This window comes from Anopheles maculipalpis, chromosome 2RL (genome assembly GCF_943734695.1).
Source record: "Anopheles maculipalpis chromosome 2RL, idAnoMacuDA_375_x, whole genome shotgun sequence".
NCBI lineage: Eukaryota > Metazoa > Arthropoda > Insecta > Diptera > Culicidae > Anopheles > Anopheles maculipalpis.
The window spans coordinates 74154433-74178509 of NC_064871.1; the positions used below are offsets into that span (position 1 = coordinate 74154433).

The 24077-nt window shown below is 41.8% G+C and overlaps 6 protein-coding genes across 12 annotated transcripts in view; 4 read left to right on the top strand and 2 right to left on the bottom strand.

Moving 5' to 3' along the window:
• The window catches only part of LOC126556339 (integumentary mucin C.1-like), a 521191-nt gene extending 514676 nt beyond the window's left edge, over positions 1 to 6515 (top strand). For 3 of the 4 annotated variants that reach the window (XM_050211596.1, XM_050211594.1, XM_050211595.1), the window contains exons 2-4: positions 3469 to 3595; positions 4627 to 4713; positions 6116 to 6515. In XM_050211596.1, the coding sequence (XP_050067553.1) occupies positions 3511 to 3595; positions 4627 to 4713; positions 6116 to 6513 (570 nt within the window). In that variant the 5' untranslated portion in view covers positions 3469 to 3510 and the 3' untranslated portion in view covers positions 6514 to 6515. The remainder of the gene's footprint in view (positions 1 to 3468; positions 3596 to 4626; positions 4714 to 6115) is intronic. The other variant, XM_050211593.1, reaches the window with a different exon arrangement.
• Positions 1 to 24077, bottom strand: part of LOC126556512 (peroxidase-like) — a 201458-nt gene that overhangs the window by 71141 nt on the left and 106240 nt on the right. The window lies entirely within an intron of this gene.
• LOC126556264 (zinc finger C4H2 domain-containing protein) overlaps positions 575 to 24077 on the top strand; it is a 36834-nt gene continuing 13331 nt past the window's right edge. The window contains exons 1-5 of one of the 4 annotated variants that reach the window (XM_050211496.1): positions 575 to 662; positions 759 to 930; positions 996 to 1174; positions 1256 to 1528; positions 1711 to 1853. In XM_050211496.1, the coding sequence (XP_050067453.1) occupies positions 604 to 662; positions 759 to 930; positions 996 to 1174; positions 1256 to 1528; positions 1711 to 1846 (819 nt within the window). In that variant the 5' untranslated portion in view covers positions 575 to 603 and the 3' untranslated portion in view covers positions 1847 to 1853. The remainder of the gene's footprint in view (positions 663 to 758; positions 931 to 995; positions 1175 to 1255; positions 1529 to 1710; positions 1854 to 24077) is intronic. The other 3 variants (XM_050211497.1, XM_050211498.1, XM_050211500.1) reach the window with 3 other exon arrangements.
• On the top strand, positions 12671 to 17480 carry LOC126555975 (solute carrier family 26 member 10-like). The gene is made up of 6 exons (XM_050211126.1): positions 12671 to 13139; positions 13491 to 13789; positions 13945 to 14049; positions 14213 to 14354; positions 16339 to 16943; positions 17022 to 17480. The coding sequence occupies exons 1-6, from the start codon at positions 12671 to 12673 to the stop codon at positions 17478 to 17480; spliced, it is 2079 nt and encodes a 692-aa protein (XP_050067083.1).
• LOC126556436 (histone H4) lies at positions 18656 to 19020 on the top strand. Its single transcript, XM_050211701.1, has one exon. The coding sequence runs from the start codon at positions 18706 to 18708 to the stop codon at positions 19015 to 19017; it is 312 nt and encodes a 103-aa protein (XP_050067658.1). The 5' UTR covers positions 18656 to 18705; the 3' UTR covers positions 19018 to 19020.
• LOC126556115 (damage-control phosphatase ARMT1-like) lies at positions 21162 to 23041 on the bottom strand. The gene is made up of 4 exons (XM_050211328.1): positions 22938 to 23041; positions 22536 to 22868; positions 22312 to 22471; positions 21162 to 21922 (listed from the first exon to the last, which is right to left on the bottom strand). Exons 1-4 carry the CDS (start codon positions 23021 to 23023, stop codon positions 21167 to 21169), a joined length of 1335 nt encoding a protein of 444 aa, XP_050067285.1. The 5' UTR covers positions 23024 to 23041; the 3' UTR covers positions 21162 to 21166.

The following is a 24077-nucleotide window of genomic DNA, read 5'->3' on the forward strand; positions in this document are numbered from 1 at the left end:
GAGACGAAAAACTTACCGAACCGATGAACGGAGTTCAGACAATTGCACAGGATAGGCGGCTGCAACGCACAAAGCACTTAAAACGTTCAACTGAACAAAACAACACGATTGTCTTGAATTTATTCACTAATAAAGCATGAAATATTCGAGTAAATTCACTTGAACCAGTGCACTACAAGCAAAATCTTTCTATTTTCCTGGGAAAATAAATTACCGTGAACGCGAGCAGCAGTTAGGGCTTTTGTTTGTAAACACAGACGCTTGCTTGACAGTGTGTATGCGCGCGTATCGCGTCAGCATCGAGCGAAACGTCAGTGTGTGCGTGATAGTGTGCCCTTCGGTAGGAAAAGCATGAACAGAGGGTTATGCTGTGGATATGGTAGCGCGGAGACAGAAGCAAAGGAAGAGATGCAAAGATTAATCGGCCATTTTCCATCAGCATCAAAGCATCTTTTCCACGAGAGTGAAGTATGATTTGAATTGGTAAAATCGTGCGTGCATGGACTTAAAGGAATTTCCAACGGAGCGGTCGGAAAAGTGCAATTAGCTAAGAAATTAAAACTTTTCGTAAAAGCGGCTAATAACATACGGGTTAGGGCAAAAATGAGTGCAGTTGATGAAAGAACGATTTACGCAAAGCTCGAAGCGATGAAAGACATTCGGTATGTGTTGCGTGTTTGCCAATCCTCCATAATATCTGCCGTCTAGAATTTTTAAAGTTAATGTAAATCTTCGATTTGTTTTTTTAACATTTGCAGCTCAAAAACACTTCAGCTCGAGAAGCTGAAGCTGAAAATTATCCGCGAGGTGGAGAATGGTGATGCGGAGGAAAAATGTCTTTCCGAGTATCGGCGCGAGCTGGAGCTACTGATGCAGGAAAAGATGAGCCATGTGGAGGAACTGCGTCAGATTCATGCCGATATCAATGCTGTAAGTAAATCCCCCATTGATTGTCTTTTGCTGGGCAGGTTGTCTTACCTGCTTTACACTTCCAGATGGAAACAGTCATCAAGCAGGCGGAGGAAAATCGTATCCGGTCGATTAATATGGCGAATCGCATTCATGAAGAATATGTCCCACTGAAAACGGAGGTAGATTCAATGCGCCGCGATTATTTGGGCCTCGAAAGACTGCCAGAATTACACGAAGAGGAAGGAACTACTATTTCACCAGAGTATGTGTAGACACATCCACTTAATTCATTTAATTTATTTTTTTATATTTTAATTAATATTTTTATTTCTATTTATTCCAGCCGCTTCCAGAACTATTACGCCACCAACAAACCACTGTCGACGCCTTCTGCCACCTTCTCCCGGCCCCCGCTATCCGCCCATCATCCACTGCCGCCCGATGCACCCGCCACATCGTTGCCACCGTCAGCACCGCCCGGTTTTCTGCCACCGCCGCCGGTAGCGATGCGTATCAACAAACCACCGGAACTGCCCACGAACCGACTGCAGCAGACACCGTCCACGATCGGCATCGGTCATCCGACATTCAGGTCTGATTTCAATGTGAATTTAAGGTGATTTTTCGTTCGGTTTTTGTTATTTTATCCCACTATGCCTTTGCTGAGTTGTTTTGTTGTAGAAGCATTACCGGTAGAATGGTTCCATTTTCTCTCTTTACCTTCTGTGTCCTTCTTTCTGATTTAACCTTTGCCAAAATAGTGAGAGCTTCTCTTTGCCTTCAATTTCCCTTTTTCAGCAGACAGCAGCCGCCTCCCATGAAGTCGTGTCTTTCGTGCCATCAGCAAATACATCGCAATGCACCGATCTGTCCACTTTGCAAAGCCAAAAGCCGTTCTCGTAACCCCAAGAAACCGAAGAAGAAGGACCATTAGCTTGGACGTACGTAAGTGAAGGGTAGTTGTGTTTGGGAACTTCCTTTCACACGCTACATTATCTTCCATAACTGGTAATAGTATGTTGCTGGAATGTTGTGGTTTCGTTTTACGGTACATGCGTCCAGCCCAACTAATTAGGTTTGTAAGAATATTTTGCATTTTCGTAGGATGGTAAGCAACAAAAAAAAGCGTATGATTACACATTCAATTTTATGTAGCAAGTATAGAGAGTGAGAGTGATTTTGTGGCACGCGATGCCCGCAAATGGCCACTAAATCGTAATCTCAAACATTTTAAAAAAGCAAGTCGTAGCATTAAGTTTCAAGCATCAGAAAAAAACGCTAATAAATCATTTTCTTCATCATAAACAAAGCATTGTTTTCTGTAGGATGAAATTCAGCAGAAAGTTGCTGAGAAGCCGATGAGCGAAAGAGACAAATGGATGTTTCAGAGTGGGTTGGTTTGGTGTGACATGACAGTTCTGTGAGCATATGAAGCAAACCAAAATTATTATTTTACCGTTTGCAAAGCAGTAGCATTTTGTTTACCGACGAAATGCTACATATTTTTAATTTAGGCAAGAAAGTCTTCAACCTTGACTGAACTGATGAACTTTCTTTGATCCAAATATTGAATTGTTGACCGAAATAAGTGATTTTTTAAATAAAGTCACTGTTTATTTTATTCAATTGTAAAAAGAGGACGGGCGGTGTAGGTGACAGCGGCGCCGGTCTTCAAACGGCAGGATCGGGACTCAAATCCCATCCGGACCGTCCCCCCGTACTGAGGATTGAATATCCAACTCCGTTACTTACAAGCTCGTTAAGCCAAGAAGAGAGAGAATCGTAAGAACTTACTTCATTCTTTGCAAAACAATTAAAACATACAGTTGGAAAGGCATACATGGTGAAATAAAGGCCATTTCGTAACACAGGAATCTTAGCTGTTTGAGCTAACCTATTAGTTTTTATTGGTGCCGTAGTAAATATTTTCATTTGCATTTAAAAATTCGGTAAAGGGACCTAAATTGAAATGTAATCTGCAGCAGAAGTAACGGCGATTACATTGTATCGTTCCCAACTGATTGTCAGTTTGATGCCAACTGTCAAACCATCCGCGTTCAAAACGTCATATCATTCTAGATGCACAACCTGCTGCGGCAGTTGTCACCTTCATTAGCTCGTCCAGTGTGAATCGGTTTAGTCGTGTGTGCGAAATCCATTGGTGCTTTTCCGTAATTCCGGGTAAAAAGCCCTTGAAGGCAAGTGTGAGTTCCTTGAAATAAAGCGTCTGCAAGTTCTGGTAGCATCTAGTTATAGAACTGTTTACTCACTTCCTGTTCCCGATTATACGCATCGCATTATCACCCGCTCCCACACTTGCCCGCCCGCCATTACAACACGGCAGCCTGCAATTTTGTACTTCGTTGTGTGAAAAGTTGTTACGTGCGAGGGGGAGTGTGTGGTGCGTGCGGAAGGAAGCGGTGTATTTATCCAATTCGCTATCTTCGCCGTGCGAAAGGATCGCGAAGTTCTCAGCCAAATTTTATTAAAACCGTTTTCCTCATATTCCGCAGCAGTTTCGTTCGGGTCCCTCAGTTCTCGGAAACACGATAAAAGCAGTACAACCAGCCAAAGAAAAAGGGTAGATAGGCCGAGAAAATGATTTCACCGAAGTACGTTAAAGGTGCACTGCTGGTAGCATTGGTTGCGCTGCTCACGGTGAACGCAGTGCCCGCAACGCCAGGTAAGCAATGTAACGGGGCAAATGGGGAAAACCCCCATGGGAGGGAAAAGAAAGGAACAGCATTACCCGGCCGCGTTTGAATTTGATGCATTTCGTGTAGATTATCTCGGCTTCGATGGCGCGTGAGAGGTCAGCAGGCATTTATTCGCGTGATGCCACCGTCGCATATTTTCGCTCAAGTAGCTCAACAAAAGAAAAGAGGTTAATCTAATTTTCAATGTATTGATGAGCGTGAAATGGATGATTCATCCACCAGCGCTCAACGCGTGCCTGTTGCAGGAGACGTGCTATGGGCTATTTTTTTTGCTGCCTTTGCTGCTCTTGCCATTCCCATTCCACATACTCACTGCTTTGCATTTGTACATACACACAGCAGCGCACAGTTATCCCGCGTCACTCATATCCAAGTAGGCTGCGTTGAATGAATGCGGGTAAAAGGCGACCGTGTGTGTGTGTTTTTTTTTTTGGCGATTGCTCTTTACTTCGCCTCACACGGCCTCGCTATGGTGCTGGATTATGTGTCAAGTAGTAGTAGGAGGACGTCCAGTAGTTTTGTGTGTGCGAGCGCGATAACACAAATGCAGCTACAAAATGCATCAGCGTCAGCATTTTACGCGAATGTTCACTCTCTGCTGCACACACTACGTGTTTGTAATGCTGCTTACAAACTGTTGCCAAGCACCGGGTGGCAGTAGCAGATGATATGATGAGATGTGGGATTAACTGACCGATCCACCAAAACACCCCCTCCCTCCAGCTAGTAGGGAAGCAGGCTTTGTGTTTGCAGAAAAATGTCTTACGCTGGCATAAATTGCATCTTGCTTCAGTTGGTATCGGCGTGAATAAATAAACAAAATTGCTCGCGATAATTTTCTTAGCTTCGCGTGTTGTTGTGGGTGCGAGAGAGAACGTTGGGTTTCGTTTGCATGATATTGTTTATAATTTTCGTATTTTTGTATTTGGGAGAGTTGACAATTGGATACTTGTGCTATGCAATTTTGTAATTAACTTTGTTTTATTATTATTTCCAGTCGATGGTGATGCGCCCAAAATCGATACGAGCATTACGCCGGCAGTTACGACACAAGACCTCCCAACGACCACACAGGCTCCTCCGGGTAAGTTTGTTACTGTGTGATACAAAGAAGTAGTAAGGTTTATGAAGATATCCCTATAATCCGATGGATTTATAACTCCTCTATTGACAGAACTGCTTTAATGTAGTACAGGTATTCCCCGATATACGCTATTTCCCAGATAGGGACTGAGTACTGATCACGTATAGCGAATTTCGACGTATATCGAATTGCCTCTTGACAGTAATGTATGTAGTAATAATTAATTTTTATGTATGTATTTGATCTTTTCAAACTTCTTAATAGTTGTTATTAAAGCAATTTTGTCGATAGGGTAGGGTACATATTGCTTTAGGAACCCTGTCCTTGAAATCATAATCGGGAGTATTTTCTGGTAAAAAAAAAATTTTAGATGTATTCGATCGTCAATAAACAATATATTGCCACCTAAATATTGCATAGTATGGTGATGATAATCGAAACTTCCCGTGACGTATTAAAGATATATCAGCCCATAGAACAAGCATTAGATTAGCCTGCACAACGCATAACTTAAGATGTACAACATTTGCCAACTTGAACACACATTATATCAATTTAGTTACTCTCTTTCGATCTCGATCGATAACAAAACTTGCAATTATTTTAGATTGCCGTCAAATCTGGCTCTTTCTTTCTACCCTGATCATGGTCATCGGATGGGATTTGGAACGTTCCGGGTGTTCCGTTTAACATTTGCTATTAATTTCTTAAGACGCTTGGATTGTTAATCCATAGAATGCGGCCTACGAGAGACTTCAAAAGCAAAATTCCAGGTTCTCATGGGTTTTTGAGAATTTTTCGCGCATTACGATTACTTTTTGAGACCCTGCATATACGAGCTACCTTCACGAGCCAGCAGAGAAAAAGCGGAAGCTGTTTGTAGCTCAGAGAACTACAAACTTTTTGCGTAAATTTATGACGGATTGACTTTTAAGAAAAAGAAACACGATTTACAAACCCCCGGCACGTAGAAGCTTAAACTTTGTGACAGATTTTTTGGGCAAATTTTGGTTTTACGTTCCATTGACAGGCGAATGTAGTCTCAGAGATTTAAAGCCTTTATAAATAATCGATAAAAAAGTTTACGTTCAAGTTGCCGCTTCGGGTACCTTGTCGTTTTGGGCTTATAAACTCCGAATCGCTTTAAAAATTCGAATCTAATCTTAAAATCATTGTGGAGGGAATTTTGTGATAATAAAAATTATTTTCCAATATTTTTGGTATTAAAATTGATATGAGAATAACGTGTGGCTGTCGTCCACCTGTTCCTATCTTAAGCCATCAGCCTGTGGCTGTTATCGTACCGACTTGGAAAAATTGTATTATCAATAGCATAGACAAGATTCAAGATAAATCCATTAGATACTGATATCGTTAACCTTTTTTTTTTTTTGGTTTTTAGATGACAAAAATACAACAACCCCAAGCACCACCACTCCTTCAACTACCACGGAAACAACATCTTCCACCACCTCCACCACTCCAGAGACGACTTCTTCTACCAGCACGACCCCTTCTACTACAACTAGCTCCACTACCACCAGTACCTCCACCACAGCTAAGCCCACTACACCAACCACCCCCACGCCCACCCCAACGACGACGTCAACGGAAACTCCTACCACACCGGCACCACCAACTCCGGCGCCCCATTGTAATCGCTTTGACGCTTACTCCTTCGTCGGCGGTATGATCCTGGCCTACGGATCGCTGGCCATCTCTCTAGTACTGTACAAATTCTACAAAACGCACTCGAACCAGGCAAACCTCAACAGTGGATCCAACTATCGTACGCTGTAAAAGGATTGTACCCCGGGGGGTGGATCACCACTGTGATTCATCAGTGTGATTCAGTGATCATCATATTTTCTTTCGTTAGTTTTTTTTTTTCATCATCTTTTACCTTTTTTTTTTGTTTGTTTGTGTTCATTTTAAAACCAGTCCTTCCCACCGTCCAGGAAAATTGAAAACTAACTGGTGGTTACTTGAAAAGGATCAGGATGATATATTATTTTACAATCTAATAGTATGATCATACGCAAATCGGTTGATGTGTAGTATATATGGGTCTGGTAGTCGTTCTGCGATACAAATTTGTATTTTTTTTCCGTTCCTATTCTTATACTTTGATGCCATTAATGCTAAGTCTAAACCGGTGGGGCACATGAAATACACTTTTTTTTTTGTTTCATTTAATAAGACATAATCAAACAATTTCTTTCCAATACAAGTAGTGAAGTACAGTTCCCGCACGAATTGAACACGTACTACTGATTTTTCATAAAATATATTACCAAAGTGCCAGTAATAGTCGTCGTCGAACAGAGGGAGCAAATCAGTAAATCCGTACCATCGCTGCCGGTGTCTTCGCTTGAGTCCCCAGTATGTGATGATGCATTTAAATCCAGTTGCCCGAGACAATGTGCGCGGTAGCGTTCTAAGAAACGGATTACAAAGCTTTTGTTTTTTTTTTAACTCCTTTAATTATTCCATAACACATACGATGCGTTTGTGACGCATACGTACACTTTCTAAGGAACCTATAAATTGCTCATCATTTGTTAAAAAAGAAAAAAAATTGTGAAAAAAAACTGAATTCAAAAGCTTAGCACACTTACCTCTCACATGTTTGGCCTGCGTTCCGATCCAAATTTTTTATACCAAAACAACTATCAGCTATTTGTATTATTCATAATGTACGCACTACTTTAAAACTCACCTTTATACGATATATAATTCCCGGCCACACAATCCATAATCCTCTCTACGGCACATTCATGGCACATGCCAGCAACGCGCGAATAACAAGTAACACGGAAATCGATGAATGAAATTGAAAAAGAAATACAAATCCCATTTGGCTGCATATGATCGGGGGTGGTGTAGCTCTATAGAGTATCAAAATTGCGTGCACACATCATGTCTATTATTATATTAGCCTACCACTACACTCCGTTGTTCTGCAGATAAGATGGATGGTGCCGTGGGGGGGAAATAAGCTAACTTGTTATTTGTAAAAAGGAAAATCGTGTGAAATAAAACAAGGCTGAGACATCGAAATATCGCTCGTACTTGTAGCGAAAGATTGGAGGAGAAAAAGAAAGGAAAACAAACCGGCTATTTGCGTAAATCAATTATCCGCGCCAAAAGAGAAACACTTGTGCGATAAGTTAGAGAACCCCGGGTGTCGGATGTAAAACTATCGTTCTATTTCCGATCGATCCGAAGAACTAAACCATACTCTCGAATGACGAAAGTGCTCTTAAGTAGAACTAACCCTGCTGGTATGCATAATGCATGATTGGGGGTTGAAGGAAATTTCACGATTAAAGGTCCCACACATCCTGGGGAATGCGAAGCGAAATTCGTCGATATCTGTTCAGTTATGTCATGTTTGAAGGTGGTTTTTCAGGCGAAAAGTTTCAACGCAAAAGGTAGAATTATTTTGAAGTGTAACAAAATTATCTTGCATTATCAGTTTCATCTGTTGCTACGTACAATTGGCTAAGAAACTGAAAAGGTTGATAACTATGAAAATAGGTCATTTTGAGAAATTCTGTAAGATATTTACAACATAAAGGTCTAAAAATAAAGTTTTCTTTCAGTAAGCAACAGCAATTGGATGAGATAAAAAAAAAACATTTGGAGATATTTTTGCAAGTACAAATATTTTATTTCATAATTCTAGTACAAACGGTCCGCGATAGCTTTGCTGAATTAAACGCAGCTTCTTTCACAAGAAGGATACCCTTTTAAAGGTATTCCAAGGTATGACATAAATAGTCGAAAATAATAAAAATAAATATCTACGTTTAAATATAAGCTCTTCTTCTTCCGAAGAAACGGGCCCTCGCCTCAGGTACTTCCTGTTGAATGAAAGGATGCAGGTACTTACGGGTGATGTGAGGGATTTGCAGCTCCATGCCCCAAGTTTCCAATCGTTTTCCTTGTTCCGAACCTTGGATCGATGTCCGTAAATCCAATTCGAAATGACTTTGCTATTGTTCCTACTGTCTCTTTGGAGGGCCTATGCATCCTAGCTCATTAAAGTCCCGTAGGATGCCCGGAACGAAGGACTACGCCGCTCTATTTATTCAGATGACCCAACCTCCTGATCTTGGGCATCCCCGTATCCCCATGCTCAGATGTAGAGAGAAAGTTCTGTACGCCGTGGACGCATAGAGTCGGGGTGGAGTATGGAGAGCCTATAATGTCCTTCAAGAGGAGTCGGATCTTACATGCAATGACAACGATTTGAACTAAAACAACAAATTAAATGCCTCAATTATGAATATTCTTATTGCAATGATTTTTTTTTTCACAGTACGCCACACAAAATCATTCAATGGGATCAATGGCATCGTCATACAAACTTGCGGCAAGCGACAAATCAAACTCACGTGAACGGGGAAACGTTGACGGGAGGAAAGCGTGCCGATGATAAGCAGCAGGTTCACCACCATCGGACCACCATCGAAATGAGGCTGCAAACACAACGATTATGCTAAGTATTGTGCGTTGTGCACGTTGTGGGCTGTGTGATGTGTCACAGAAATGATTCAGTTCTGGCTATACGTGTTTCGGCATCTGCCACCAACAAGCGTTCCGAATATCTAGAGGATCTCCGCTAACGATCGCTTCACCACGTGCAAAGCAGATTTATTGAAAAAAAAGACGGATTTATTGGTAGAAAGCTGTGGAAAAGAACAGCCTTATCTATACAGAACACAGTACCCCCCTCAAACAGTTCCAGTACTGTATGTGGCTGACTTTGGCGTAAAATTTGAAATCGTAAGTATAGCTTCGTCACGGTTCGCGTGACGATGCATGTGTTCTACTCCGGTGATGCGTAGTCTTAGCTGTTCTACGCAACGATCGGTATACCTATTTCGTCCAGAGGGTTCCACTGTTGGTTCAGGTGAAGGTGAGGTGGGAAGAGATTCAATTTATTGTAAGGAATCCCTCGTCATCTTCAGTAAATGATGTTTGGGGCGAATACTTAATTTTACTTCAGTGCCCTCCAAACCCTTCCAAGTTCCAATTAGACATCCAATTAGTGTTTATGTGTGCTGCAAGTGTCGGTATTGCTCCAAAAGTAATACAAAAAATCGCGTGATTGATACTTGCAAAAAAAAAAGCAGACGAAAACAACGTGTTTGTTGCCATTTTCTGTACCGCCCATCCTCGTACAACGCTTCGTTCGGGGTTTTGCTGGGTATTGGAAATCTGACCAAATAATACCACCACCAATTCAGTTCTTGATTGTGGGGCCAACATTGGTGAATGTGAAACATGTGTACAAAGAACAGCCGATCGGGGATGAGAAGCCTCCCAAACTGATTAATTCTTGTTTTGCATCGTATTCTCTTTAAGGGTCGCGATTCGCGTGTTTGATTCAGCATATATCCCACACATTTCGTAGACAGGATAGTAACAACAACATAAAAAAGAAATGTTACTGTAGCGAAGCAAGGGAAACAGGTTTGCATAAAAATCTTCAAAACAGTCTGTTACTCTCTGGTTCGGTTATTCCATTCCCCGAATTTACGTCACGATTATAATCTGAAGAAAAAAACAACAATTTAATATTCTCACCAATATTTTTCTTCGCTACAGCGTTCGCCCTCTCTTGTTTATCCCATCTTTGGAATGTCTTGTTGTGTGAAGCTCCCTTCTTAGTGTATATTTGAAGTACATCTCGATCGGTTCAATCAATGCAAAAACAAGATTTGTTTTGATACATCAGTAGTTAGAAGTTCACCCTAACGGCTTGTTTTGTGTAGTAGCAGCTGTTTTGAACAGAAGCCTAAAAATGTTTGTGCAAAGCGGATTCACACGTGACTCATATGCGAGAAACTAGGCCATCGCGAAGAATTCTGATGGGAGCGTTTTGGCAGTAATTAAATTTTTAACGGTTTTTTTTCAAATATTGATAAGCACGTGGTTGGCGGCTCAGTTTCATGGGAACGACAATAGATTATTTCATTGTCATTGTCTTTAGTTAGAGTATAAACGAAATTTTACAGCTCGTACAAGCGTACAAACATAATAAATTCATCCTTAAATAATGGCTTTTCTTTGACACGCTCGGGCGGAAGCAGCCGCTAAAGAAGTCTGAGAAGCCGCTAAAGAAGAAGACTGAGGACTCTATTAAGCACTAAAAAGTAAATTACTCCGTACAGAAATAGAACCATTCAAGATGAGCAACAACACAAACAGTGTCACCATGGTCTGGGTTTAAGTACAGTACCTTTTGGACAAGATACGGCCAGACAAGATACTCTGATAGGCTACCGCTACCGCAAGATACAGCTGCCACTGAAATAGCTTCCGTGGAGTGCTTACCTTACAAAAGGTCTCTTAAAAACTGTGTTTGCTTTGCTGGGTGTATTCGTCTTATCTGCGCTGTTGGGTAGCCAAATTTCGTCATTTCCATACGACATCGCCCACGATTAGCATGTCCAAGCGCGTGTCTGGTGAGGTCTGATAACGAACCTAATAACCCAACCAGGGCAGAAACAATGCACAGCAGGAGGTTTTCATGGTGAGATGTTTTGAAAAACTTCCCTAATAATGATAAGACTGTCGTTTTGCAGTCATCAATAATTATCACACACAAATTTTGACTCCGTGTGAACCGTGTTGGAGACTGCATAGGGGCATGATGAGATTTATTGCAATCTATGCTCCAAAATTAGAACTTCACCTGTGGCAGAAACCAGATAGGTATATGCGGACCGCAATTTTTTCATCTTGCTGCATCTCGGGAGTGTATTGATTTTCAGCAATCAGCGTCATATGGACGAGGTGATAAGAAAGACCACCGCTGATTAGATGAAGTTCCATCCAATGCACCATCCCGTGGAGCTTCTCAATATATGGATCGTGTGGTGTTGTTGTTTATGTACACCCAAGAATACCGTCTGCACTTAATGCAAAAATCCACACTCATACAAACACACCCGGTATGTGCTTTCACTCTGCTTTTCTGCTCACGTGAGACCTTTACGGTAGGATTAAAATGACTACCCACCCAGCAGGGCCCTAGTTTCAGTGAAGGCCACCGCTGAACTTCGTACTGAAACTTGTTTCCCAAAACGCAAAAATGGACGGCTCTTGTCCGAACCCGGACCCTCGTTAGCCCGTTCTTGCGAAGGTGCCATTCCAATGGTCAGACATGTTTTCGGTACCCTCCCCTGTGCTTGTGCCAAATATTTCTGCCATCTCACGCTCTCTCTCTCCAGTCTGTACACTACAGAGTCCTACAAATACCTCCAGCAAGCATCTTGAACAATAACAGCAAGATCTTTACTTCGGTTAAGATGTTATTGGACAAAAAAAAAAAACTTCCACAAAAATTTGAAACCAAGCAGATACAGTGTATTCTAACGACGCTGTATCCCTTTCCGGTCAACAACTGAGAATGTGCGGCTATGGCAACAACGGTTCCCCTTTCCCCGATGATTGCACTACAAATGTAATCTATCTTAAGTCTTAAGCCATCAAACGTGGGCCCGGCCATGGGGTGAAACATCTTTTGTTTGACTACACATGCCGATAGTCATCCCTTTTACCAGATTGGCGATAGATACTCGCCGTGGTGTTCTCTAATCTCTTCTTTCCTACACCACCTCCACAGGGACCTAGCAATAGATAAGTCGGAAGCGTTTTGCAGCTTCCAGTCACCCAGCCGCGCGCCCGAGACGGATGTTTTCCAGTAAACAGCAAAACTATCAACCTTCACCGGGGACACTACAGCGTGCGGGACCCGTTACGATCGGGTTCAAGTTCTCGGCAAGATAGATCTTCCTCCGTCGCGTCGCGTTCGCTGTGCGCAGTGCGCAAACCTGTCGTAGAACAGTCGCGCGTGGTTCGATCGCGCCAGTCTTGCTAGTGCCGTCTTGTGGAAAGGAGTGCCGTCCCGTCCAACTCGCTTCTATTAGCGTGAAACGAAAAAATGAAGCTCGATTCGGCAGGCACCGAGAGTGGGATTGTGAATCCTACCTTCTATCAGGAGCTGAACGAAGAGCAAACGAACTCAGAAGCGGCGGCACGTGATGTACCGTTGCCGCCGGTTGTCACCGTTTCACATCCGATGTACCAGCAACATCAGCTCAATGATGCGTACCGATATCGGAAACCAAAGCGGGCCCTTCGGAGGGAGCTGATGACCAGCGTACGGAAGGTGGATGCAAAGACGTGCTGCAGTACGGTTTTCCCGCTGACGACCTGGTTGCCGGAGTACTCTTGGAGCAAAGACTTGGTGCGGGATTTGATTAGTGGCTGTACGGTGGCAGTGATGCACATTCCGCAGGGTATCGGGTACGCACTGTTGGCCAACGTACCACCGATCGTCGGCATCTATATGGCGTTCTTTCCGGTGCTGGTGTACTTTTTGTTCGGTACCTCACGCCATAATTCAATGGGTAAGTTAGTCGTTGTTAGGGAAGCGATAAGATTTGGAACATCAGTGGCAAAAAGAAAAGATGTGTTTAGGTTTTAATTTTGCTGGTACCAAATTGTTTAATGTGTGTTGACGTGAAGTGGATTTGGCATTGAAATGGTGTGATGAAGGTGTTAAGAAATGACTGGTATTAAAGCTGGACTGGATCTTGAAGGAAGGATTGATTATCCAGCCACGGATAATTCAAGTCAAGTCCATAACTTCTTGAAGTAGTCATTCCAAAAAAGGGAATTAACTTCAAAATTGTTCAAACTTTTGAATAAAGTGCTCCCCAGCAGTAACTTATTTCCAAAAAAAAACCCTCCAATTTCAGGAACATTTGCCGTAGTGTCTATTATGGTCGGTAAAACCGTGCTCGCTTACACCGGCACCAGTGAACCCGGCGAACCGCCGCGTACTGCACTGGATGTAGCAACTGCCGTCTGCTTCGTCGTCGGCATAATGCAGCTCATAATGTGCATCTGCCGACTCGGTGTAATATCCTTCCTGCTATCCGATACGCTCGTTTCCGGCTTTACTACCGGTGCAGCCATTCACGTCGTAACGTCACAGATCAAGGACCTGCTAGGAATATCGTTACCCACGGTGGGCAGTATGTTCGAAATCGTTAAGGTGAGTTTGTGGCGAGGTAGTACAGTCGGACCGAACGTTCTGGACAGTTATTGTGCGTATTAGACCTCGTTTAGGAGCACAACCAATCTCGTTTACCTTCAACACATGCAAACCTAACGATCTTTCACGCGTTTTGTACTATTTCTCATCCGCAGACGTACATCGAAATCTTCAAGGAAATTGTTAACGTTAACTGGGCCGCAATCATCATCTCAACCATTACGATTATCGTGCTGGTGGTTAACAACGAGATCCTGAAGGTAAGAGGAAAAACGCGAAAGGGAGGTTCCGGTGGTGGTCCGTACTGTGCCTTCCGAAATGAAGGATATCGTGTTTGCAGTGTCAATAGCATAATGTTTTGTATCTTCTCGCAATTTAATTAACCACATGGATTACAATTGTGCCAATTGGTTCCGGTTCCAGCCGAAGGTCGCTAAGCGTAGTGTCATTCCGATACCGATCGAGCTGATCGCGGTCATTGCCGGTACATTGCTGTCAAGGTACCTTGAGTTTCAAGAGAAGTACAGCATCAAAACAATCGGAACCATCCCGACTGGATTACCTGGTGAGTGTTTAATGTGATTTTGCTACTGCCATATGAGACTGTTTGGGGTAAGATGACCACCTAGATAAAATTTAAATAAATAATGGAAAAACGGAAAACCTTACCAGGTGCCATACAGCCACATATGAGGGATAAATGAGGTTTGCTACATCCTCTTGTTGGCCGTTGAAAACAGTCCAGTAATAATTCAAACTTCCCGTAGCAGGGGCGCCAGCGAGGCGGACTATCCAACCACGTGGCATCACTAAGTCTCGTAAGCCAATTAAAAATTGAGCCAAGAAAAACGATCCAAACTTAGTTGTAGATTCAAAAAAGTAAGAAAAGTGGATTAAGAACTCACAAGATTTGGTTAAATTACAGGGTTTTGATTCATATAATTATATTGTACAATTAGGAGAATATTTCGACAGAATATTTGGATACTGCCAGGTCATTCGTTCGCAATCTTTTAATGAAATCGGGCATTCACTGAGGGGAAATTACCATTGCGACTATAGAACTTTGCAATCAGTTATGGTTAACAGAAGCTGCAATTAGAACAACTTTTACTACTACTTTTTTACGTTGACCCTTTTCCCGGGCAATCAGCAAAACTTCAATTTACAGGCAATTGGGCTTTGGAGGCTTATTACGTTTTTATAGGTAATCCAATTTCAATCCAATATTATGTTGAAAGTTAAGTAAACACCTCTTCTATCTGTTAAATTTAATATGCTCCCTCAATTTTAAGTCTTTTTCAAGTTATGAAACTTTAAAATTTATATGTTTTTTTGTCAGAAAATAAGAAAAACCTAAAAAATAATTATTTAATTACTTTGACAAAATACCTCTGCCAGTTTATAGAACTGTAAACCTCGGTTATAATCTGATATTTCAGAACATTACTAGAAGTAATTACAAAGTTAAGCAAAAAGTTTTTTTTTTAAATCAAAAACCGTTACAGAGTTAGTTAATGTACATTCTTTCTAAATTAATTTTACTCAAAATTATTAAAACTGATTGAATTGAACAGCTCAAACACAATTTATAAATGCGTAAATAACGCAATTAAGCCGTCCTTTTTGAATGAAAAAAAAAATTATTAATAATTAAAAAATTATAAAATTTAAGAAAATTTACAGTTAATGATAGTTTTAATTTAGTAATCAATTGGATTACTAGAATCAGGAGAAAAAGCAATTAAAATCGGTTTGGCTACCCGTGTATCCGGTTTACTGGAATATTGTTAAACCCGTTCGAATTTCTGATACGGTCTGCTGATGTAACTCCACTACATGATTGCAATTTTTACCTAATTTAATGTAAGATTCCACTATATGATTGCGAACTAGCTATTTGAAAAATTCCACTGAGTGAATCAAAAGTTCCATTATATAGATCGAACCCCTATACTAAAAGATTTTGAATGTTGATGCTCAGGATGAAATTATTTCATGAAAATTAAGAAATTTTAACATTTTGTATGAAATTCGGCACACTGCATCACGTCATAGAAACGAAGAATTCTCTTCACTGAATTAATCGTTTCATAATTTTATTTTAACCAAAAACTAAAACGCTAGGTGACTAACTTACCCCGACTTCCGCTACCAGATAAATGAACGTTGGAAAACGAACTTGAATCATAACCGGAAGCAGTTTTAATGGCCCTGAAAATAAATGTATAAAATTATTCTGCCATTTCTATCAAGTGCAAGCGACTAGTGCACATGCTTTGTTCCGCCAGGTTTTGTACGAGCATGTTCGCTCTTTTTTGTCCTACTTTCTGGCACAATTGATTTATTATTACTCACCGTCTATGTCTCTCACTACAATTTACAATAATTTCACGTAGCTTTATTTTTGTCCTTTTTCACAAAATTAGATTCAAATTTGCTTTTCGAATTCGTGAGTAACACACAGTATGGCCCGTATTGTTCACGAAATAATTATCTTATTTTCTAAATTTTTAATCTATTTTTTGCTCACCACACGTGTCTTCCAGCTCCGACATTGCCAGATTTCAGCCTGATGCCCTCGATACTGCTCGACAGCTTCCCGGTGGCGATGGTCGGCTACACCGTATCCGTCTCGATGGCCCTCATATTTGCGAAAAAGGAAAACTACGAGATCGGTTTCAATCAGGAACTGTTTGCGATGGGCACCGGTAACGTGTTTAGCTCATTCTTCTCCTGCTTCCCGTTTGCTGCCTCGCTGTCCCGTTCCTCCATCCAGTACTCGGTCGGTGGACGGACCCAGATTGCTTCCGTTATTTCGTGCGGTTTGCTAGCGATCGTACTGCTGTGGGTAGGACCGTTCTTTGAACCGCTGCCGCGATGCGTACTGTCCGGCATTATTGTGGTATCGCTCAAGGGGCTGTTAATGCAGGTGACGCAGCTGAAAAGCTTCTGGCGCCAGAGCTGGATCGATGGTATGGTGTGGATACTGACGTTCCTGTCCGTGGTGCTAGTTGCGATCGATATCGGTCTGCTGGTTGGGATTGTGCTGAGCGTATGTTGTATTTTTTTCCGCGCTCTCAAACCGTATACGTGTCTGCTGGGGAATGTACCAAACACCGATATCTATCTGGATGTGAATCGTTACGATGGGGTAAGGAATTAGGAAGCTTGCCTTAGCTATCCTCAGTTTTAATTCATATCATGGGATTTTTTTGTTGTTTATCCTCAGCTGATCCAACACGCCGGTATAAAGATATTCCACTACTGTGGTGCGCTGAATTTCGCTTCCCGTGCCGCCTTCAAAACAACGATCTGTGAAACTCTTGGCATTAATCTTACCGAGGAGATCAAGCGCCGAAAAGATCCGGACTGGAAGCCAACCATGGAGCAGGCCTGCCGGGTGCTGGTACTGGACTTTACCTCCCTCAGCTCCATTGACCCGTCCGCTATCGGAACCTTCAAGGCGTTGGTGCGGGAATTCGAAGTGCTGGACATCCAGACCGTTCTAGCCGGGTGTCAACCACCCGTCTTCGAAGTGATGCAAAGGTGTGAATTAATAGGCGACATCGGCAAACCGTACTGTCGGGTGTTTACCTCCGTGCATGACGCTGTACAATATGCGCGGGAATATGTAGGAAGTGGTTCCATCAGTGGGAGCGTCGTTTCCGAAGCTACCGGGATTGTGTAGCGTTTTCTAGGATACCCTTGCTCTATAAGTGCCATGTTGTAGATTGCCGCTCTTTTAGGCAATCGCGTTCGAACGTTAAGCAAAGCCATTGGTACTTAACAATGATGGCGATATCCTCCGGACTGCCCGGCGTCAGCGGTATTCGTGCAAAGTATTTCCATAGCGTTAGCTATTTTGTTTTCCTAGGCGCAAATGTAGGTTCTATGTACAGAGACAGAAAATACTTTCATAGTGATAAACGGCATCATCTAGATGTAGAATTCATTTTCTTTACCTGATTCATAATAAATTGTAATGTTGTAGGACTATTATTTCTTCTGTATTGTTATTCCATTGATTGCTGCTGCTTTGTTGCTGTGGTGCTGATTTGGGTCAAAGAGAAGTTCCTTCAGTATGTTTAACATCTCGGAGAAGCGCTTAAGATTAGAAGCTGATATTGTTTTGCTTTGATACATGATTTACATTCTTCTTTTGCTTGGCTTAACGACCTTCTAAGCCTGTGCCGGCTATCTAATGGCTTATTAGAATTGCTGAGATCGTTATTTTTTTAATATTATTTTTGAGATCTAATTTTAGTTTTTCAAAAGTAAATTAAAACATAAAATAGGAATGATGTAACCGAGAAACCGAAGCTACATAGTCTTCAGCTGTAAAAGCATAATTGCATCTATATATTTTTTTTAATAATATCGTCTTTTATGAGAGATATAAATTAAATGATTTAGTTTCATTTACTTATGGCATTGGAAACTATGTTTATTAGGCCTACAACTTGTAATAAATCAGAAATAAGAGTTGCTAGAGCCGTTTCTACACATCGCATACATATTTCGGTAGTTTTCAGACTAATGTAGCTCGACTATTTACAAACAAATCAGCATAAGGTGCAGATAGATTATTGCTACAATAATGCATGTTTATGATAGTAAAATTATGTGTGTTTTTGTAAGAACAAAAGGTTAAAATAAAATATTTAACAGATATTTGTTTACAAAAAAACACTGGGAACGCCAAATTTTGGCGGCATAAGTGTGCCAAGCGATGAAGGTAGGGATGTAAACACAGCTGCTGACATTGCTGCCAACCTGACGGCGTACATGTTCGCTCCAGCTTATAAAAGCCGAGCCCAGCCAGCAGCAGGCAATCTGGTGTGAAAATTCGTTCTGTGTGCATCGTCGCCGTCGTTCTAAAGTGTGAAAGTTAAAAAACCGTCTGTTGAAGCAAAATGACTGGTCGCGGTAAAGGAGGCAAGGGACTTGGAAAGGGAGGAGCAAAGCGTCACCGAAAGGTTCTTCGCGATAACATCCAGGGCATTACGAAGCCCGCCATCCGTCGCCTGGCTCGTCGTGGTGGTGTGAAGCGTATTTCAGGACTGATCTACGAGGAAACGCGCGGTGTGCTGAAGGTTTTCCTGGAGAACGTGATCCGTGATGCCGTCACCTATACCGAGCACGCGAAGCGCAAGACCGTGACGGCGATGGATGTGGTGTACGCTCTGAAGCGCCAGGGCCGTACGCTGTACGGTTTCGGAGGTTAAGCGTCACGACTACCGACCGGGTTTCATCGAAGATACACACCCCTTACCATGGATCATCTCGTCTTGGAAATTAAAACGGCCCTTTTCAGGGCCACTGATCGAATTCGATAAAAGAAGTTGTATTTTACCTTCCTTGTTCCCTCTTCATTCCATCTGGAGTTTGTACTTTCCACAGGGGTAGCAGGCTTTGGCGTCCGTTTGTAAGGTGGTGGTGAGTTTGTTGACCGAAAATTTGTCCAGACTTTGGGGTGGTAAAAAGTCGCAATTTCATTGCAAATTTGGTCCAAAGATGGCGGCGCGTCATGACGCTTCGTGTTGAAAAGTGATGTACACTTATATCTATAGCCAATTTCGTTTTCGAGATCTCTCCCTTGGAAGTTTTAAGGTTAATGTGGAAAAAATCGATCGAAGAGAGCTTTAAGGTAATGTGCAGTAAGTTTGTGTTGGAATAATCACATTTTTGGTCAGAATATCGATGCTGTGCATTAAATTCTTAGTGAAATGTGGGTCGTCAAGCTTAAAGGTATGCTTGTATTGGGTTAACGTATCGTACTTTTAAGCAATGTAAATGTATGCTTGGTGTCATCAGTTTTCTGATGACGAAAAGTAATAAATGACCTTGAAAATACAAAATAATGGTAAATTTCGTCTGAAAACAAAGCATTTCCAGGTGCACTTCCGTATCATAATTATTTGCATCTATTTATAAGCACAAAATTATGTGGAATTTTGTGTGTATTGGTTTCAACGTTGGTGTTTCGCTTGTCTCGAGTAGGCTGCGGTCTCATCATTATGCAGCTAAAGTGTAGTTTCCACAGTGAGTTAGTGCTATTAATTTGTTAAAAAATTTATCTTTAATTCCTACTCGGATAGGCCATACATTTGGTATGGGAGTTTGCATTTTCCCGAATAAGAAAGCTTATAACATTTGAACTGTAGATCATATTTGCATGAAACAAAAGGTGAGGTTCCTGAGATGAGGAACATTTACAGTATCGTATCAAGCGCCTTTTGTATAGGATTATGTATTTTCCGTTGTATAGACTCTATTTGGGCTTATCTCAATTTAATTTTTTTTTAATTTTAATTTAAAACAGGTACTCACCATAAATAATCAGTAAAAATGTTAATGAATTAGTTTCACTCGAAAAGATTCAAACGAAAGGCTTATTACTCAATCATGAATAATTAAAACAATTGCTCAAGCCCACACTAAGTGAATACTGGCAAAATATGTGTTTCCCGTATCAGTATGCCGATCGTCCAAAGTATCGGTACTAAAACAGGCTCTCGATACAAAAAATGAATAAATTTAATTTAAAATTTGCACTAACATTGCAAATTTTCAAAGAAAAAATCTTATTAGTGATCAATTGATCATCGTAGATGTATGTGGCTTTCACCTTTGGAAGCAAAAAATAAAAAGAAATAGAATTTTTTCAATTTTTTTCTACATGTAATTCCAAAAAGCCTCATCTTTCTTGAAAATTTTACGTAAATTCGATGTTCAGATCAAAAGATACAAGTTTAAAACAAGAAAATTTATAAACTTCCATACAAAACGTATGGTCTACCGATGACGGTGGTCGTAGATGAAATGGGTTCAATTTAAAAAATCGAAATAAACTATTTAAAATTAATTTGAAACCTTTCTTTTCCACGAAAAAGTAAAAGATGATTTGGTCTAGACATTCTATTAATTACAAATGCGTACGACACCTCTGCCAAAAGATATTTATGATTTATAATGCAAAACTTACCTAGGTGGGCGGCCATTGACAGACAATAGGGTTAACTTAGTTTAAATTGTGAAATTGCAACAAATATTACAATTAACGAGCAGATTCAAACTAAAACCTGGAAATTAGGTCCCATTAGGTGTCTTTGAAAGCGTAATACAATTTTGCTAGTGTCCGATTTCTGAATTCCGACATCACAATTTAGCTCTTAGTTTTTAAGTGCTTCAATACATCGCAGTCTAAATGAGCTTTATTAACGTTTTTCTTACTCATCTCGCATGCATGTTGAAATAATTAAATTTATTAGTAAAACAAACCTAACCAAACAATTCGGTCAATGTAAAATTTTAACACTACATTACCAACCCCCACACGGCAATCAATCACTCGCTCAGCCTCTCTCAGTGTGGTCATTTTCCGGCAAACTGTATTACACCATACTCTCCTGTCACCATCCAGGAAGCATCCTTGCGGGTCAACTCATCGGCCATACCTTCCGGCAGTCCACAGATCAGGTCCGCCTTTACCGTACGCAACGTGCACAGATTCGTTGGCAAAAAGCCTCGCAGTGCGTCCAGAAACGGTGTACTGTAGGGGAAGTTGAAATCACCCAGCAGCTTACGATAGTTTAGATCACCCTTGAACACAAGCAGTTTGGCCTCGGACAGCTTGTCGTATAGTGCCGGTGCAATGTCCCGCATGCGATAGAACTCGTACGGCGAGGTCCAGAAATTATCAACCGGACGCATCTCGAGCATTCCGGATGCGAAGTGAGTCTTGAGGCGTGTACCGAACTGTGCCAACAGGGGTTGCGTTTCGTGCGCGGCGAGTGTATCGAGCGTCCACTGCATGTCCTTCGGTGTAACGTCCGAAATGTACCAGGGTATGGCTTTCACATTGAAGCATACCTTGGGGGCGAGTTTGTGGTGTACGATAAAGTCGGCCAGACAGAGATCGGTGAACAGCTCGTAGCCGGAGTTATCGTTGATGATCTCGACGATACCGGAAGCAGCTGGGTCGGCTGCGATGCACTTCCAGATGTCGAGTGTATGGTCAGCAACGATGCACGATTCCAGCGAGTCTAGCAAACTGAATGGATCGCCATCCTGTTTCACGTCCTGGCCAGCACTGATTGAAAGATCGCACCGATTACCCCAAAGGTTTAGCTGCAATGATAAGCGAAATGTTAGTAGTTTGTTCCAGTCCGGAATCGTCCGGAACCGTTGCAACAGTTGGAACCATAGGAACCGTTCGAACAATCGGAACCATGCGGAAGTACAGTCAACGAGGCGCTTTTTTTCTTTTTGATGTGATCAGTTTGTCTTTTATTTTCTCAGCGTTTCGCTCTGCGTGCACCTTTCAAACAGGGTATCCTTTCCGGACGATATCGGTTCCGACGATTCCTGGAGGTTTCGGTTCCTATGGAACCGTCGATACCATTTCCTTGGAATCGGAACTTTAATTACACTCGCCGGAACCGGATCGGAACGGTTTATGCGTTCCAGTGAACCCATTCCTACTTTGCATACTTAATTTCACAAAAAAATTTATTTACCTTTAACAACTTACGGAAGAACAAACCAATTTCTTCCGTCGTTTTCGGCTCTCCGTTGAATGCTTCTATGGAGCGCAGTACTGCAACCATCGCATCGTACGAATTGGTAAGCGCTTTATGCTTTTGCTGCTGAAAGTAGTCCAGTTTGTTAAGAGTTTTCCTGCAAGTAGACAAAAGAAAATCAAAATCGATGCCTTGGAGGACGTTTGGGTGCCAACAGTTACGTGTTTTCGAAGATGTTATTCAACCGACGGTACATGTAAGTCTCCGCGTACAGCCAGCAGGCCGAAAAGTACGAATTATCCTGCCCGAGTCCCTCGATGAAGCTGTTCCACACCGTTTCATCGCCGTGCGCCGTACGTATCGGGCGGAAATCTTTATCCGTTTGCAGTTCATACTTAAGCTTCGATATTTCACCGATCGCCGCCTTCAGCTCTTCCCGTGCCGTTTCACCGCCAAAGTTTTCCACAATCTGTTCCTTATCCTTGGACAGCTGATCGATCACCTGCGTCAGGATGACGGGCAATCGTTCGCGCATTGTATAGTAACCGAATCCCCTGTTAATTTAATTAAAAGTTTTAATGTAGAGAGCATGCTTTGTGGGTGAATGCTAGAGCACAACTTACTGCTTGTATTGACCCTTTAACGGTGCATTAAAGGGTGGCTTTTCATCGATGATGTTGTACTTGGTGGTAAGATCCGTAGTCGTCATCGTTGTTCTGTCGCTGTTTGTTTCCTTTTTTTTCGATTCGATTATCTTTGATCTGTGGATGGTGCTATTCCAGGCGCAATCTGATCGACTTCTAGTTGATCTACTCTAGCAGCAACTAGCAGGGGAACATAAATTAAGCACACCCCACACAAGAATGTGGCTATTTTTAGAAACGCTTCCGACACCCGGTTATGCTGTGACACTCTGCAGGCAATACTTGGTCAATTCGAACCAGATTCACAGTCGATGATAAGGAAACGGCACCGGAAGATTGCGTATTATCGCAAGTGCTTGGCTAAAATAAACAAATTTGCAAAGCCCACTAGAACCTGCATCGAAGGAGACGGTGTGTTGTTGCCGGAAAAAATCACCACACAGGCCACCGCCGCACACACAGTAATCAGCTGTTTGTAGCTGTCAACGTGATTGTTGTGGATTGGATGAAAAGTAACCGCAATGGAGTTTGGTTGTCGATTTTTACAGGGTTACGACAGAACTTGCGCCATGAGGATGGTCTTGTCTATCGTCTCTTTAATTTGTTGCTAAAAGTGATCGTCCCAGATTCGAAGAATGGAATCTTCAAGGATCATCTTCGATCAAACAATCCTGATCGCGGTATACGCTGAAGATATACGGTATTCGGATACGAAGCCCCACGGTTTAAATATGTAGCAACATTTACAAACGTACAACAAAAATGCATAATGCAGCCATCGGGCGTTTTTCCGTCTCCCGGATATTACAACAACCACTACGTTTTGGGGTTCTGCTCGAAGCTCCTTTTGAGGTAGGGGCCCCACGCGGCCGCTCAGTCCGGTTATGGGAAGATCCGCCTCTGGCTCTACGATTGATCGTGCTGCGAATTAGACTCATCAGATTTCGACGGGAATGTAATCACACGGACGAAAGTGATGGTTGATCCGTCAGAACGGACCGTATATCACAATTTAAAAAATAAATAAATTAATAAATAAAAAAGCAACGCTAACGCTAAAGCTAACGTTTCAAAAATCTGTCTGTCAATCCTGGATTTATTAAACGACTTTTTTTTTAC